Source organism: Urocitellus parryii, chromosome 3, assembly GCF_045843805.1.
Source record: "Urocitellus parryii isolate mUroPar1 chromosome 3, mUroPar1.hap1, whole genome shotgun sequence".
NCBI classification, from domain to species: domain Eukaryota; kingdom Metazoa; phylum Chordata; class Mammalia; order Rodentia; family Sciuridae; genus Urocitellus; species Urocitellus parryii.
In genome coordinates this window covers 215,107,692-215,123,698 of record NC_135533.1, presented here as the reverse complement: position 1 = coordinate 215,123,698, position 16,007 = coordinate 215,107,692, and the positions used below count along the sequence as shown (strand labels likewise).

The window sequence follows — 16,007 nt, the reverse complement described above, 5'->3', positions numbered from 1 at the left end:
GAGGAGATTAAAAGGGAAATTTAAAATCAAGCTGAGCGTGGTGGCACATGCCTGTAATCCCAGTGGCTCCAGAGGCTGAAGCAGGAGGATCAAGGATTCAAAGCCAGCCTCAGCAATTTTTCAAGGCCTAAGCAACTTAGCTGGGGATGTGACTCAGTGGTTGAGTGCTCCTGAATTCAATCTCCAGCATCAAAAAGAAAAAAACAAACAAACAAACAAACACCAGGCATGGAGGTGCACGCCTGTAATCCCAGTGGCTCAGGAGACTGAGGCAGGAGTATCATGAGTTCAAAGCCAGCCTCAGCAAAAGCAAGACCCTGTCTCTAAATAAAATACAAAATAGGCTGGGGATGTGTCTTAGTGGTCAAGTGCCCCTGAGTTTGGTCCCTGGTACCAAAAAGAAGAAGAACAGTTCTCAAATGAACAAATTCTTTTTTTAAAAAAAGAGACTGCTTTGGCCACACCTGGCAGACAGGCACCTGGTATCATAAGCCCCTATGAGATGCACAGATAGTGTGGGAGAGGGCCTCCAGCTGCTTCTCTCAGAGACCACTAGAGCCAAGACTCCCAGAGGACACCCAGGGATTTGGAGGCACCAGAGCTTCAGGAGAGCTGTGGGCAGCCAGCGTCTGATATGTAAAAGCAAGGACTCACTTCAACCTGGAGCATTCACCCAGTGCCCCTCCATCTTTGCCAATGATGATCAAGCTCCTGCTCTGAGCCCTCCAGCATTAGGGGACTGTCACACTTTCCTTCATGGTATTAAAAAAAAAAAAAAAGGTAAATGACATGGCCTCCCTGACCCTCAGTCTTCTCCTCTGTACATCTGACTCTTCCATCTGTGTGCACACACTAGAGGTGCCCTTCTCTGGGCAAGGAATATTTCCAGAGTTGAGCCCAGCCCCCCCCCCCCCACCTGGCGGTTGCCCTTGGCTCAGCTTGTAGAAGAACCCTACCAGGCTCTAGGATGTGGTCAGTACCTGACTTTGGTTGAGCTGAGTTGGAGACTTTCCACTTTCCCCCATCATTACAGCCGATGACCAGAAGCCAGAAGGGTGGAGATTGTGCCCCACTCCAACCCCATCTGTTTTCATTTCACACTTTCAGAGAAGGCTCTCTGTTGATACTAGTTTGGCATCCAGAAAAGGTAGAGATGGGAGAGGGGCGACCTACCACAACATTCAGCCCTGTCTGCAAAGATCTGGCCTTCACATTTATCAGAACTTCTCAGAACTCCAAAGCTTTAGTTCAGAGCCTCTTCTTGAACAGCTTGTCTCCCACCATGACCCTTGGGTTCGGGCGCGTGCACAGCCCTGTGTAACCTGCATCCTGGTCCCTCAGGGGACCCCCTCCCTCCGTCCCCCTCCTTCCCATGAAGGCTGCTGGTGGGACCAACCCTGAGGGTAGGTTGGGAAGGTGGGCTCACATTCCAGGGACCTCCCGCCCAGTCTGGGTCACGCCAGATCCCTGCCCGACAAAGGCGCAGGTAGGAGGGCAGTGAGCCATAGCGGGTAGGCCAGCCCTGGCCCGCCACGCCGCGTCCCAAGCCCGCAGCCACGCGGAGCCGCGTCCCCGCCTAGCATCACCCACCCAAAGAAAGGAACCTGAGCAGCAGGAGGGCGCAGGAGGTACACCTGCGGCAGCGACAGACGGCAGGGCTGCAGGGAGCTGAGGGGGAAGAACTGAACCCGTCAGCCCCGCCCCACGGCCAAGCCCCACCCGCCAGACTCTAAGCCCCGTGTAACTCCCGCCCCCAACTAAAAGTCTCTCCCCACCCAGCTGCAGGGCGGCGAGCCCAGGGCCACCACGAGGGACCCCCCCACACCCCCACACCCCCACCCCCACCCCGCAGAGCCCGAGAAACGGAGGCTGGGTGAATAGCTCGGTGGTGGAGCGTTTGGCTAGCGTGCGCAAGGCAGTGGGTTCCATCCTCAAGCACCGCAAAAAAAAAAAAAGAGAAGGATAAACTTGCGGGCCATTAAAAAAAGAAAAAAGAAAAAAGAAAAAAAGAAAAGAAAAAGAAAAAGAAAAGCAATGCTATGTGAAGTGTCCGGCTCCGCTCCTTCCCGGGCCCCTCGCCTCGGTTGCAGGTGAAGGTTGCTTTGCTTCCCGTTGTCATGGTTACCTGCGGCTCCTGGCTTTGCTTTCAAACCAGAGTGTTTCTTCGTGGTTGTGGTTACTAATAAGTTTATTGGGCTCTTCTTCATCTCCGTGGTCTTTGTTTACTTCTACCCCACCCCACCCCTGCCATCCCCGCTGGGTAAGGGGATTGAACCCAGGGGCGCTCTCCCTCTGAACTCTACCCTCAGCCCTTTTCAGTTTTTATTTGGAGAAAGGCTCACGCCAGTTCAAGGCTAGCCCCCTGCTTCATTCTCCCACGTCGCTGGAAATACAGCCGTGCACCACATTTCCAGTTTATCGAGATTATTCTTAAAATACTATTGGAGAAAATTCACAGGTCATTCACTTCTCCATTGAAAGTGTACCTTTCGGTGGTGTTCATTAGACTTAGTCAATCATTGCCACTATCTGATTTCAGAACAAAAAGATGCACCTTGAGCAGCCACCCCCCCCCACCCCAGCCCATGGCCACTACTAATCTACTTTCTGTTTCTATGGATTTGCCTATGGCAAACCCACAGCATATCTGTGACATATAAATTGCCCCACTGTGCAGGAGGGGGAGACGGGTGAAGTTCAGGTCCCTCCTCTACCTGGGAGTAGGCAGCCAGGGAAAGGCTTTCTTTGGAGGCTCTATCAGCTGAGGCTTGTGTGCAGGCTGCCCGGGTGTGCAGGTGAGGGGACAGGAGAAGACAAAGGACCCTTTGGGGACAGTGCAAGTTTGCTGGCCCAGAGGCCTGGGATGGAGGAGGTTCCTAGGGCAGCCAGACTTTGAGAGGAGCCAGGTGGAAGTTAGGCTTGGTCTATCTATAGTGAGGGAGAACCCTGGAGTCTCACGGAGCATGTGGGATGAGGCAGGGAGGGAGGAGGGAGGGAGGGCCAGAGGTTGTGGGGTGGGGCTCTACCTATAAGAGAGAAGCTCAGCTGCCTAACCCCACACACAGCACACCCACCCCAGGAGGCCCTGGCTCTGGGACCCCATAGGCATTGGTGAGTCGTTGGTCTGGCCATGACTGAGAGCAGCAGCAGGTCCCTTCTGCTCAGCTTGTCCCTATCCTGAGTCACCTGCTTCTCTTGCAGAAGGCCCTGGGCCTCGGCTGTGCCTGCTGCTGTCTTCCTTGGGTCCTTATCGTCCCTCTCCACCTCCCCAGGCCACTCTGTCTATCCTTGAAGTGCCCAGAGAGGAGGTCCTGCCTGCACCATGAACCCTTGGATCCTTGCCAGCCTGGCAGCCTGCTTTTTGGGGGCCTGGGTCCCTCCCATCCACACCCAAGGTACTGTATTCGGTCAACTGTACTTACCCTACGCCCCTGGTCCCTCCTTTCTCTATCTAGCCTCACCGTCCCCTGTCCGTCCGTTTACCCCTCTCCTCCTCCAGATCCCTTACCACCACTGAATTCTCCTGTGGCTCCTGTTCCCAACATAGCAGAGATTCCTGGTGTTTGTGCCCTGGGATCAAGGGAGACAGAGGGTCCCCAGCTCCTTCTTCCAGAGTCCTCCACCCCTGGGTACCTCCTTTGCAGGACTGCAGTGGCCTAGGGAATGTGGGAGTAGAGGGTGGCTTCCAGCTGTGGGTAAAGCCACTTGCAGCCAGGAATACACCTCAATGTCCTGACTCTGCAGAGCCAGGGATGGGGTTGGAGACCAGAGCCCTGCAGACCTTGGGAAGTGGTTTCCCATCGGGGCCCTGCCCAGCTTACCTGTGCAGTGCAGCTGAGAATTGCCACTCAGCCTCTGTGAGCTTTGGTTTTCTCGTCTGTGAGGTGGGAATCTGAAGTTCCCATCGCCTGGAGCAGGTGAGAGGATCCAGTGCCCAGCAGCCCCAGTGAGGGAGCCATTGTTGTTGTTAACGGGAGCCCTTCTGTCTTCCTCCCTGTCTCCACCCCAGAGTAGGCACTTGAGGATTTTGGTCACCAAAGGCCAGATGGAAGCATGCAGACTCCCCCAGGATCCCTGAGACAGGCTCCTACATTCCTGTGGCAAGGCCAGTGAGTCCTCCCAGATGGCCAAGCAGGGGCCAAGCAGGGTGGAGGAGCATGGCCCCACCCTCCTGCTCTGCCTGTCCCCATTCTAGGTCTGGCAGGACCCAGCAGAGCTTAGCCTTTGCCCAGGAGGAAGGCTGGTCTTTGTTCCCATTGTTCTGCTATCAGAGCCAGGCCCAGCACCTGCTCTTTGATCCTGGGGGAGGGGGCAGTGGCCCCCAGCATTGGGAGCCACCTGCTGAAGATCACTGGAGCCGCAGGTCCTATCTAACACCACTGCTCCTTGTCTTCAGGGACAGGGTGGGGAATACAAAGAGAACTGAGCCCTCCCCCTGCTCCTCCGCTGCTGTGCTCTGCTCTGCCAGGACCCCGACTCAGGTGGGCTCTGGCAGAGGTGGATTGCAGGACCTCCAAGACGGACTGGGCGAAAGAGCCCACCTTGGCTTCCGCCACCATCCCATCGCCCCCTCTTCTTCTCATTCATTCCATCTGCTCCTCTGCCCAGATCTTTCAAGCATCGTTACCTCCTCTTCAGGCATCCCCCGTGCTGTGTTGTCCCCCTCCCCACAAATGTCAACTTCCTGTCTCCCACCACGCCGGGAGCTCCCAAGACAACATTAATTCCAGCTCTTCTCCGTTTGGGTATTTGGCACATAGTGGGAACTCTTTAAGTGTTTTTATGAGATCCTACAAGTAAACCCTCTAGAACTCCTAGTGTCTGGCTGGGTCACTTGAGTGGTCACTGATGGGGACAGAAAGGAAGAGGGATCAGAGCTAGTTCCATGTGGAGACAGACCAGCCTGGAGAGGATCCAGGACCTCGGCAGGAGCTAACCAACCTCATTTTTAGGAGAGTGGCACTGGGGACACTACACTTCTGGTGCCAAATGTGAAGGGGCAGCACAAACCAAACAACTCAAGATTGTGTCAGATGCCATAGGTGAAGGCTCTCTGTCCCACAAGGCTGCCCTCCATTAAGATGCCACCGCCCTGAGCCTGTCTTCCCTCCTCAGGGTCTGCGCCTGTGCTCCCAGAGCAGAGAAGCAGCTTTGGGCTGTTTCTTGGGTGGTCTGCTCCTTTCCAAGCAGGGCCCATGGACCCCACCAACCCCTGCCAGCTGTCCCAGTGGCAAAGGCTGAGAGGCAGTCAGGCAGTGCGTCTGCCTCGGTCGGGGCTGCAAGGGTCATGGTGTGCGTTTCCACGTCTGTGACTGTCCCTGCCAGTGCCCGGGTGCGGGTTTGAGCATGTGGGTGGCCGTGTGATTGCAGGGTCCTTTGAGGACTGCTGTCTGGGTTACTACCCCAAACCCAAGTTGGCTGTGCTCCGTCGCGCCAGGTTTTACCGGATCCAGGAGGTGAGCGGCAGCTGCAACCTGTTTGCCATCATGTGAGTGGGGCCGTGGGATGGGAGTGGGGAACACACACAGCTTTGCTGCCCCTACCACCCTAACGTGGGCACCCCTTCCCCACCCACTGCAGATTCTACTTCCGCCAACCAGGTAAAATGGTGTGTGGGAACCCACGGGACATCAGGGTACAGAAGGCAATGACATTGGTCTCCCAGAGGTCTGACAACCGGCTAACCATCCAAGGTGGGTGAGGCCCCAGCCTAGCATCCAGGGAGCCCTCGCCCCCTGTCTGTAGGCCCCTTTGCTTCTCAGTCTCTGAGGGAGAGAATCAGAGCTCCACGTTCTGGCAGCTGCCCCTGCTCCAGAGAGAGCTCATTCCTGATGAGCGAGGGATGGACTGAGTGATCAACCCCCCAGGTCATCATCTAGCTCTTTTAAAGTCAGAGTGCTAAATTGAAGCACACGGAAAGTTCAAGCAAAGGGGAAAGTCAGGGGCTCAAATAACCAGCTGTGGCTTCAGGCTTGGCTGCATCCAGAGGTTCAGAGGCTGTTGATGAAGCTCCTCTCTCTCTCTCTCTCTCTCTCTCTCTCTCTCTCTCTCTCTCTCTCTCTCTCTCTCTCCTTGTGGATAGACTCTCAGGCTGGGAGGAAGAAATCCCGGCGACCATCGTCCAGGCCAAAGTATCTCAGCAGTAACAATAGCAGCAGCAGCAGCAGCAGCAGCAGCAGCAACAGCAGCAGCAAAAGAAATGCTTCCCTAATCTAATCCAGGTGAGGACTAGTCACATGGCTTCCTCCATCTGTTACTGAGGGTTGAAGGCTTATGGCTGAAGGCTCATGATGGGTCCAGACTCGGGCAGGACGTTTGCCTACAGGACCAAGGAGGGCTGGCTATGTGGTCAGCCCTGCAGATCCACACAGGAAGGTCCTCAGTGGCTACCCACAGCCCCAGCCTAGCCAGGTGGGGCATTGATAAGAGCTGAATTGAAAGGCCAGGGAGGTGGACCAAGAGCTCCTGGGCCCCCATAAGATGAGAAAACAACCACTCTACACAACACTCTGATGACAGATGTGAAGGGGCAGCACAATCCAAGCAACTGGAGACTGTGACAGTCGCCACAGGGGAAGGATCTCTGTCCCACAAGACTGTCCCCATTAAGATGTAACCTCTCTGAGCCTCAGTTTTGCCAACCATAAAATGGGGGTCGATGACACTGCATTCCATTGAGTTGCAGAGACAATTGTAATTTGCAGTGTCTGGTATGTAGTACATGGTCAGTAGGTTGCCACCTCCACTTTGACCAATCAGCTTATAAACTGGGGATCCCGTGTCTGTCTCCTTGGGTTCAATCATTTGCTAGATCCACTCCCAGGACTCAGGGAAACATATTTAGCAGTTTATTATAAGGGACGTTACAGAGGACCTGGGGTACAGCCAGATGAAGGACAGTCGTCAGCAAAGTCTGGAAGGGTCCCAAGCACAGGAGTTCTCGTCCTCTTGGAGTTGGGATGCACCACTCTCCCAGCACACGATGTGTTCACCAACCCAGAAACTCCCTGAGCCCCAGAGTTCAGGGGGTTTTATGGAGGCTTTGTCACACAGGAATGAGGGATTATTAACTTCCCTGCCAACCCTTCTCCCCCTCTCTGGAGAGGGAGACTTGGAGCAGAAGCTCCCCCTCCCCGCTTCGAATCACGCTTGATCTTTCTTGTGACCAGCCGCCATCTAAGAGTCCCCTCATCGGAACAAAAGAGGATCCTATTGCCCAGGAAATTCCAAGGGATTTATTAGCTGTGTGTCAGGAATCTCGGGGTCAAAGACCAAATGTTAGAACAAAAGATGCTCCTCACGTCCTTATTGCTCACATTACAAGGCTCTGAGGAACTAGGTGCCAGGCAGAGACTGGTAAGTGTATTTCTTATTATTTTACAGCCCCCGAGGCCACTGCAGTCCCACCTCTAATCCCTCCTGCAGGGCCGTGAGCCTGCGCATCTCCAGGATCCAACAGCAGGACAGAGGCCAGGCCGGAGGGATCTCGCTCCACCAGCGGTCACCCTGCAGCCCCAGCTGCCTCTGCCCCTCGTCCTTCAGCCCCAATCCTAGCCCCTGTGCCCGGATTGGTTTGCTCCTTTCTATTCCTACCACCTCCTGCCCCTTGGGCAGCTGGGAAGAGGGACAGCTCCTTTCTACTCTGGGATAAGTACCAACCTTGGGCAAAGGTTCTTGGAGACAAGATTCTTTTGGACTATGTCACCCACCTGCAGCTTCTTGCCATTCACCCCAGGCCACCTACTGTGTCCCTCCAGGTCCTTGCAAAGTTTTGATCGGTACAAAAAACATCCTCCCAGTCTAAGCTTTTAAAATAATTTCAAATAAACTTTTGGTAAAAAAAAAAAAAATGTCATTGTTTTCCCTGTCACTTTTCATTTTAAGATCTGTGGCCCCAGCCTTCGTGACAAGTGGGTCCTGAGGGGCTGAGCACTGGACAGGTGGGATGCGACCTGCACTTCCCAAATGGTGACCTTGGGCCAGCTGCTGGCTCTCTTGGTGCCGCTTTGTTTGCCTGTGAAGTAGGGATCATTGTGTTTGCTCTGCCTAGACTCTGGGACTGGGGGGTGTGGAAGGTCAGAAAAGCCCTCTACAGGCTGTCGTAGGCTGCCCAGGGGCCAGTGGGTCAGGACCTGGGCAAGGAGAGTGCCCTGGGGCCAGGCACTTGAGACGGCTCTGCAGGCGGAGGTTTGAGACACCTGGCTGAACTGTTCCCAATCCTTAATAGCCTAAGTTTCCATCACAACCGAGAATGTCCCAGATGCAAGCCAAGTATATCCTCTGTAGACGACATGCTGGTGGTTTGGGGCCCCACCCCACACCGTATGGGTGACCCAGGAAGGCCTTCTCTAAGCCTTGGTCCCTCCTGCCCTATGCCCCCAGAGGACGAGGCTGATAATACTGCCTGCCTGGGGGGCGGGTTGCTAGGGATCAAATACACGACTGTGCCCGCGGGCGCAGTGCTTGGCATGCACCAACCATTCAGTAAGGAGGTGACCATCCTGGCCATTGAGCTCCCCCTCAGATTTCCACGGAGCCAAGTCCAACCCAGAGCCAGGAGTCAGGGACCACCACAGGGAAAAAGGCACGTGCACTCCTGGGCTTGGTTCACAGCCTGACAGCCATTTAAAGATTTCACCTTAACTCACAGTTTGTCAAACACCAAACCTGCCCCGTTGGCCCACCCTAAAACAGTCCTGCTGGCTTTAAAGACCAGGTGCATGATGAGAGCTGGGTGCGCTCACCACCACCCTTCAGTGCTGAGGGTGAAGCTGCTGACACACCAAATGGCGGATTCTCAGGGCCATCAACCTGCCACTTGCCCTTTCGTTTAACGTTCTTATCACAGGGCAAGGATCTGGGGTTCAAGCACCCACACAGGTCGAAGTGCACCTGAAGCCAATTAACATTCCTAAGCCCCAGCCCACCCCTTGGAGCCGCCAGTAAGTCCTTTCTTTGGTCCCAGGGAGCCAGCGAGCTTTCCCTGTAAAGGTTGCCTATTTGCATTCTCACTAGTTGATTTCTTTTCTGTCACTGAGGCCAAGTTCACAGGACAGCATGGTGGTGGACAATGCAGGTGCTGGCACAGCTCCCTGACTTTCAGTCTGGCCTGACCTGAGCCACCGTTGCATAACTTCTGAGCCTCAGCTTTCCCCTCTGTAAAACGAGGCCGATCATACTACCATTCCGCGGGGTTCTAGTGACGATAAAGTCGTTCATATTTGTAAAGTACTTAGAACAGTGTGGGCATGCAGTACAGACTGTGAGCCATCATCCTCACGACTGAGGAACCTGGAAGGGCTGCCACTCACAGCCTGGCTCTGGGTTTGTGCCAGATGCACAGGCCTGAGGTTGGGGGAACCCTTCCTGCAAGATTCTCACTACATTTTCTCCTGGGTCCTGGGACAAAGCCCATCCTTTCCCAAACCTGGGCCTCTCTGGGGCTGCAGAGGTCCCCTCTGGCTCTCCCAGGTAGGAGCTTTATGTGGCTCTGCCGAGGACAGCATCTCCTTATGTGAGAACTTACCAAAGAGGCAGGCAGATTTAACCCAAAATAACTTTATTGTTGTTTCCACTTTTGATATAAAAGCATCCTTCACACCCAGCCCAGGCCCCAGGGGAATGATTAATCACTGGCTGCCATGAACTCCAAGCAGTCAGGGCTCCTCTCTTTGCTCTAAAGGATGAGCCCATGCCCACTCCAGCAACCCATTCCCATATCCCACCAACCCCCCGGCGGGGGAGGCCACAGTGCAATACAGAAGTTTAAGCCTGAGATTGACCAGAAACAGTGACCACTGGGACCCCACTGACCCTGGCTGTTGGGGGGGGGGAGGTACACACAACAGCGTCCAGCTGTCTCCAGGAAAGACTGAGTACTGGGGTCCCCTGGCTGGCACAGAGGTCCAGCCTGTGCCTGGACCCATCTGAGGTCAAAGTGTAGCGTTCCTCTCTTCCTGAGTTTCAGGATTTGACCTGGTCAGCTGCTGCTGCTGGGGACCAATCCTTCCAGTTCCAGAGTGTCCACCTTTGGGTGGCCCAGGAGCTTGGGGCCCATGGAGGCTCTTCCCAACTAGAGCAGCTGCAATTGCACTTTCAGCCGCAAGGCCCGGCCCACCGAACCTGGCCAGACACCCCGGGGCCCTGCTACGCTCACCACCTCCAGCCGGTACGTTCCAGGCCTGGGCCTCCGTCGTCCCAGCTGCAGGGAGCTGAGGCTGCCCAGGTGATGCATGCGGAAGAAACCTCGCTTGTTGCCGTGAGCAATGACGTAGTGCACCCAGCCTCCCAGGCCCTCCAGAGCTGGGCGCAGCTCCAGGATATGCTCCGACTGGCCCAGATGTGAGAGGTTCAAGGCCAAGGTCAGGGGGACTTCGGTGTCAAGGGTGGCCAGGCTCACCTGGGGAGAAAAACCAGGTGGGCGATCAGAAGCTGGTTGAACAGGGATGCGGTGGATAAGGGGCCCTGGGGTCATGGCCAGAGCGATTTTAAACAATGTCTAATGTGGAAGAAAACATCCTGCATGCCATGTACTCTGCCCTTGGCCACTTGTGTCTAGCCCTCTGTTTGCAAGACTGAGGTCAGCCTGGGCTGAGGACATAAGGGCACAGGCAGAGGCTGGTTTTCAGGTGAAAAGGCCAGCAGGCAGGCAGCCACTTTTACACAGACTCCAGATCCTATTCTCAGTGGAATCACCATGGTCAGGCCCCTACCTGGGTGGAGGGAATTAAGTATTCGCCCCAAAGACCCATCCAGAGGGTCAGCCAGATGGCACTGGGCCCCTGAGTCCCAAAGGTCACTCAGGCAGCCTGGGGTGCCTGGTGTTATGACCAAAGGCCTTTTCTGCAGAAGACAGTCCCTAAAGGATGTCAGAGCTGACTTCAAGACAAATAGGATGCCCAGCTGGGCCAGAGGGAAGAGAGCAAGGGCCAGACTACTGCTAGCTTCCTCTGTACTTCCTGCATCTGGCTCTGATTAAGAGCCCCCTGTGTGCAGATGACAAATCCTTCTTTATTCAAGCTCCTCTGAAGTGCCTTCCTGGTCCTGGCAGCTGGACAGAACCCTCAATAAACCAGTGAGATTCAATGGCAGGCTACCCAGGCCTGGGTGACGTATCCAATCCCACAGAAGGTTATCTGTTTTCTTCCCCTTTGCTCTGGGCTGTGCTGTTTTGTTTCACCTCATTTATATGCCCATGGAGCATTCTGTTATATTCAAGTGAAAGCTATTCCTATCTCCCAGCCCCCTCCTTCTGGGAATCTTGGGCCTGTCCCAGGAGTGTGGTTCAGACATATGCACTTATTGACACCTGCTGGCAGAAAGTGGGAATTGCAGGCAAAGGCACAAAGCCTCTGTCCAGATTTCATCCCCATGTGCCCAGCCCAGGAGTCATGAACAGGGCAGAACTTGGGGCAGAGGCTGTTATCTGGCTGCTCTGAGCAGTGCTAAATCTAGAGCAGTTCTGATGGAGGGCTTCACTAACCAGGTGGTAAGGGTCGACATTCCAGAGTGCAAAGAGGGTTTAGAGAGACCAATGTATTTCTCCTGCCTCCAAATGCCACCAAAGGAGGGAATCCACAAGAAGCACCCCAACCCAGCCAGGGTCAGTATAGGAGGTATCTGAATTCTCATCAGGAGTGAGGCAAACTGCTCGGGGGCCCCAAGAGTCCTCAAGGGAAAACTAGGGCTGAGGAAGTACAGGGAGACCTGGGCAGGCACCACGACATGAGGGCCAAGCTGGCACCTGGAGTCTAGTGCTCTTTCTTGGGGGACCACAGCCCTCTTCCCACCCTGGGGAAGTCCCCACGGTTGCCCCCTCCAGCACTGTCCCTGTGGCACCTGGTGGCCTCTGTGAGCGCTGCGACGTGGTCGGTCCTGAGGGGAGAGGCCATTGATCTTGCATTCATAGCAGGCTTCGGGCAAGAGCTGTTCCTGATTTGTGGTGTCCCAGGATCCAGGACTGAAGCCCAAGCCAGAGACACAGTGCCTAGGCCAGGATCAGGTGGGTGGCTTTCAGGAGTGGGCTGGTGGGACCTCCTCAACCACACCCTACCACCCTCGCATTCTATTCTGAGCTCTACTGCCCCATGGGGCAAGGGTTGCATTGCAAGTACACCTGTGTGTGTGTGCTGGCGAGGTGCCACGTGTATATGAAGCATGCACAGTGGGAAGTGTGTGTGTCCTTTGGTTTACCTGGGCATAGGTGTGAACACAGGAGGAATGCTGGGACAGATGAATGTACCCGAGTACCCATGGGCATGTACATGTGCAAACCCATGTACATACATGGAGGATAACATGCAAGTACACGTGCCTATTGCAATGAAAGAACCTGCATGTGTTTGGAGATGTGAGCAGGGTCAGCTGTCCATAATCATGGATTCTGCATCCTCCTATTCAACCACCCAGGTAATGAGAGAATATTACATTGTTGCTGTGTGTTCTATGTAGTTCAGTCATCTGTACTGAACACTTAGTTTTTTTCTTGTCATTATTTCCTTAAGCAAAACATTATAGCAACTATGTACATATAATTTACCTTGTATCAGTTATTATAAGTCATCTGCAGATAACTTAGAGTGTAAGAGTTTGTGTGTAGGTTCTATGCAAACAGTTTGCCATTTTAGGAAAGGGATTTGAGCCTGGTCAGTTTGGGTATCCATTAGAAACTCACAATGCCTTAGCTCACAATTGCTGCACCCATGGTAGATGTCCCTCAAATACAGAGGGATGATCACAAATGTGAGCCAGCATGAGCAAAGAGCTTGTGATGTGTGCTTCCTCACACGTGCAAGCCAGGATGTATGGATGGCACACAAGTGTCCCCAGGGATATGGCCACATGAGTCTGCAGGCATGCTGGATGACATGGACACATACACATGTACACACTGGGACCTGGGAATGCCCGAGGATGCCCAGGCATGCTGGCATCTTGTAAATTATGTGGATAATGACACATCAGGGGTGTGCACAGATGCAAGCACCTCTGTGTGTTCAGCTCTTCATACACATGTGTACTGTACACAACTAGGGGAGGGGTGCACAGGCCGAGGTGGCTCTTCTGGTGGGTACCTGGCGGTTGCACCAGCCTGCATGTATCTACACTTGTAGGGCATGGAGTTTATACTCGCCCCTGCTTGCCCCACTTGAATCTCTCACCCTTGCCCAGCGCGGAAGTAGCCTCGGGGGCAGCCGCAGAGGAAGCCTCCGGGCGTGTTGGCACAGCCATAGCTGCAGGGGCTGCCCTGTCCAGCACACTCATCCACGTCCTCACAGCCCCCAAGGGCCTGGTCGAAGTCAAAGCCAGAGGGGCAGACGCAGCGGAAGCCTCCAAGTGTGTTGTGGCAGGAGGCGCTGCCACAGGCCGCAGGTGACAATGCACACTCATTCTTGTCTGTGGAGGGAGGAGGAGAGGAAGGATGGGGCTTTGCCCCCGCCAAGCCTTCCATGCGGGATGCTCCTCCTTCAGAGCCCAGGTCCAATGTCAAAGCCTGCAGCAAGCTTGCCAGGGGCCCTCAGAATACATCTTTCTCCATCCCCTGCCTGTTATCCTCCCTTATCCCCCCCAGCTCCTGCCCCAAAGCCTGTAATTCTCCTTCATAGCATTGCTCCAAAGTTCCCCTAAATCCTGAATCGCAGCATGTTCCAGAACAAGCTTCTGCACCCTCCCTGTATTGGCAGGTGGGGCTGGGTCATTCTCTGTGGTGAGGGATGCCCTTGCACTGTGAACGCTGAGCAGCACCTGGGGTCTCCACCCCCTCTGTGCCGGGAACACCCCTCCCCTAGTTGTGATGATCGAAAATGGCTTCAAGATATGACAAATGTCCCTTAGGGGGGCAAAATGGTCCTCAGTTAACCCAGGGAGTGGTCTAGCAATTCCCATCTCCTCTGCTAAACTGGGCAACTCAAGGCGATGGTGGCCTCTGGCTGGGGCTCACTCCTGCATCCTCAGGGCCTGGAGAAGGGCAAGCCCTCCGCAGAGGGTTGGGAGAAGGGATGATCAAAAACATGCAGAGGAGGAGACAAGCAGAGAACTTGAGAATGAGGATTTGCCAGCAAAGGCCAGTGGTCTGTGACATCCTGAGGTCCCTGAGACAAACACGGGAGGTATAGAGACAAGGAACTTAACTAAGACCTACCACGAGAGACAGGAAGTGCCTGGAAGGCAGCAGGAGAGTGGGGAGGGCTGCATTACAGAGTGCAGAAGGAGGGAGTGTCCAGGGGGATCAGGCCACAGTGCCCATTACAGTGGAGGTCAAGGGGGGGAGCTGAGGAGACGTGACAGAGAAGGCTCTGGAGAGCAAATGAGCCCAACAAGGTAGAGGGTGAAAGCCAGACTGTAGGAGAGAAAGGTAGACAGTTGGTTAGGAGGAGGCTATTATTAGAAAGGTCTTGGGCAGCAAAAAAAGAAAAGCTGGGGGGCAGAAGGCAAGCTCCCCAGTTGAAGAGCCTCTGCAACAACTACGGCAAAGATGCAGCATGCGTGCCTTCACTCACAATTGCCGCACCCTTGGCAGACATCACTAATCAACCATAGTGCTTTCCCCCCATTGTCTCAGGAATGCTCTCAGAATCTTTGTCAACTGAGTCTTGCAGGCCACCACTCGCTAAGTAATGGGCTTGAACGCATGCTGTGCTTGCTGAGATGCCCCTGAACTCCTTAGTGGGAGGCCTTCTAGGCTGGCCTGGTAACTTTTTTAAACAGCTGTGCTTGTCACAGCATGGCGGGGAGGTGGTTCCCAGCCCCCTACCCCCTCTGGAAAGACTCCAGTTGGGGGCCCAGCTTCCTCCCCAGCCCCATGAAAGCCCCACTTGCCACACCATGAAAAGAAGCTGAGCACGACCCTTAGCCTTGAGCGATGGAAGTGTGGAGACGGCTTCCCTGCACGGGAAGCAGGTGGATCCCACCTCCACTCGGCAGGGGAATGAGGCCATGGGACTGGGCGACACCCCGCTGAAACCCAATCCCTTGGCTCATTCGGGTGGAACTTTCTTGAGTACCTTCTCCTCAATAAATAGGGCTTCAGGTGTGCTGTGGCTCTCTTCTGTCTGCCTCTCTTGCTTCCCTTGTGGGAGCTGGGGACAAGGAGCCATCGCTGAACCCCAAGGGAAAGGTATTTTCTCTGTCTCTGTGTGATGACTTCGTGCCAACCCAATTCACCTGGACTGATCCTGACTGATTGCGTCACGTGTCTCGACAGCCACTCACCCACACACTGGGCCCACTGGGAATGCGGGGTGAAGCCCTGGGGGCAGCTGCAGCGGTAGCCCCCCAGCTCATTCTGACAGCCGTGTTGGCAGTGATGTGGCCCACCACATTCATCCACATCTGAGACAGAGACAGGGTGTCACCAGTGGCCCCCAAGGGGCCACCCCCAGCCTGGGACCCACCCAACCCTGCTCTACCTTCACAGCCGTGGCCTGAGCTGTCCGGGGTGAAACCTTGGTAGCACTCGCAGTGGAAGCCACCTGGGTCATTGTGGCAGAGTCCATGGGTGCCACACGGACCAGGCTGCACCAGGCACTCGTCATTGTCTGCAGGGGACAGAGAAAGGGCAGTTCCTGGTGGTTAGGGGACGCATGACCCACCGTGTGACTTCAGGCAGGTCACTACTCCCACCTCCTGCTGGTTTCCCCTTCCGGGAAGTGAGATCCCTAACAGCTTCTACCTCCCAGAATTGCCACCAACACTTGAGATGGTGCACATAAAGGACTTTGCTTGAGTCTCATCTCCTTGCATTCTAGAGTAAGAATTAACCTAACCACACACGTGGCTGAGGGCAGTGCCTGGTGTGAGGACAGAAGAAAACCAAGACTCCTTGGGGCACTAGAGGTGTAGCCTAGGGGTAGAACATATGCTTAGCTCATGGAAGGCCCCGAGTTCGATCCTCAGCACCCCAAAACAGACAAAACAAAGCAAGAACCCTTTTTGCTTCCCCCATGGGAAAATGACCAGGGGGCACCTGTTGAGCTTTGTCCTTTAGGGAACTTGACAATAGAGTGAAG

General features: G+C 54.7%; 2 protein-coding genes across 2 annotated transcripts in view; one reads left to right on the top strand and one right to left on the bottom strand.

Moving 5' to 3' along the window:
- The first annotated feature begins 3,322 nt into the window (after positions 1-3,322).
- On the top strand, positions 3,323-6,216 carry Ccl25 (C-C motif chemokine ligand 25). Its single transcript, XM_077796589.1, has 4 exons — positions 3,323-3,395; positions 5,371-5,488; positions 5,581-5,693; positions 6,083-6,216. Exons 1-4 carry the CDS (start codon positions 3,323-3,325, stop codon positions 6,214-6,216), a joined length of 438 nt encoding a protein of 145 aa, XP_077652715.1.
- Positions 6,217-10,052: 3,836 nt separating this feature from the next.
- The window catches only part of Fbn3 (fibrillin 3), a 56,675-nt gene continuing 50,720 nt past the window's right edge, over positions 10,053-16,007 (bottom strand). Inside the window, exons 61-65 of the mRNA XM_077796588.1 lie at positions 15,408-15,536; positions 15,211-15,330; positions 13,161-13,395; positions 11,839-11,986; positions 10,053-10,399 (exon numbers count right to left, since the gene is read on the bottom strand). Of these exons, the coding sequence (XP_077652714.1) occupies positions 10,073-10,399; positions 11,839-11,986; positions 13,161-13,395; positions 15,211-15,330; positions 15,408-15,536 (959 nt within the window). The 3' untranslated portion in view covers positions 10,053-10,072. The remainder of the gene's footprint in view (positions 10,400-11,838; positions 11,987-13,160; positions 13,396-15,210; positions 15,331-15,407; positions 15,537-16,007) is intronic.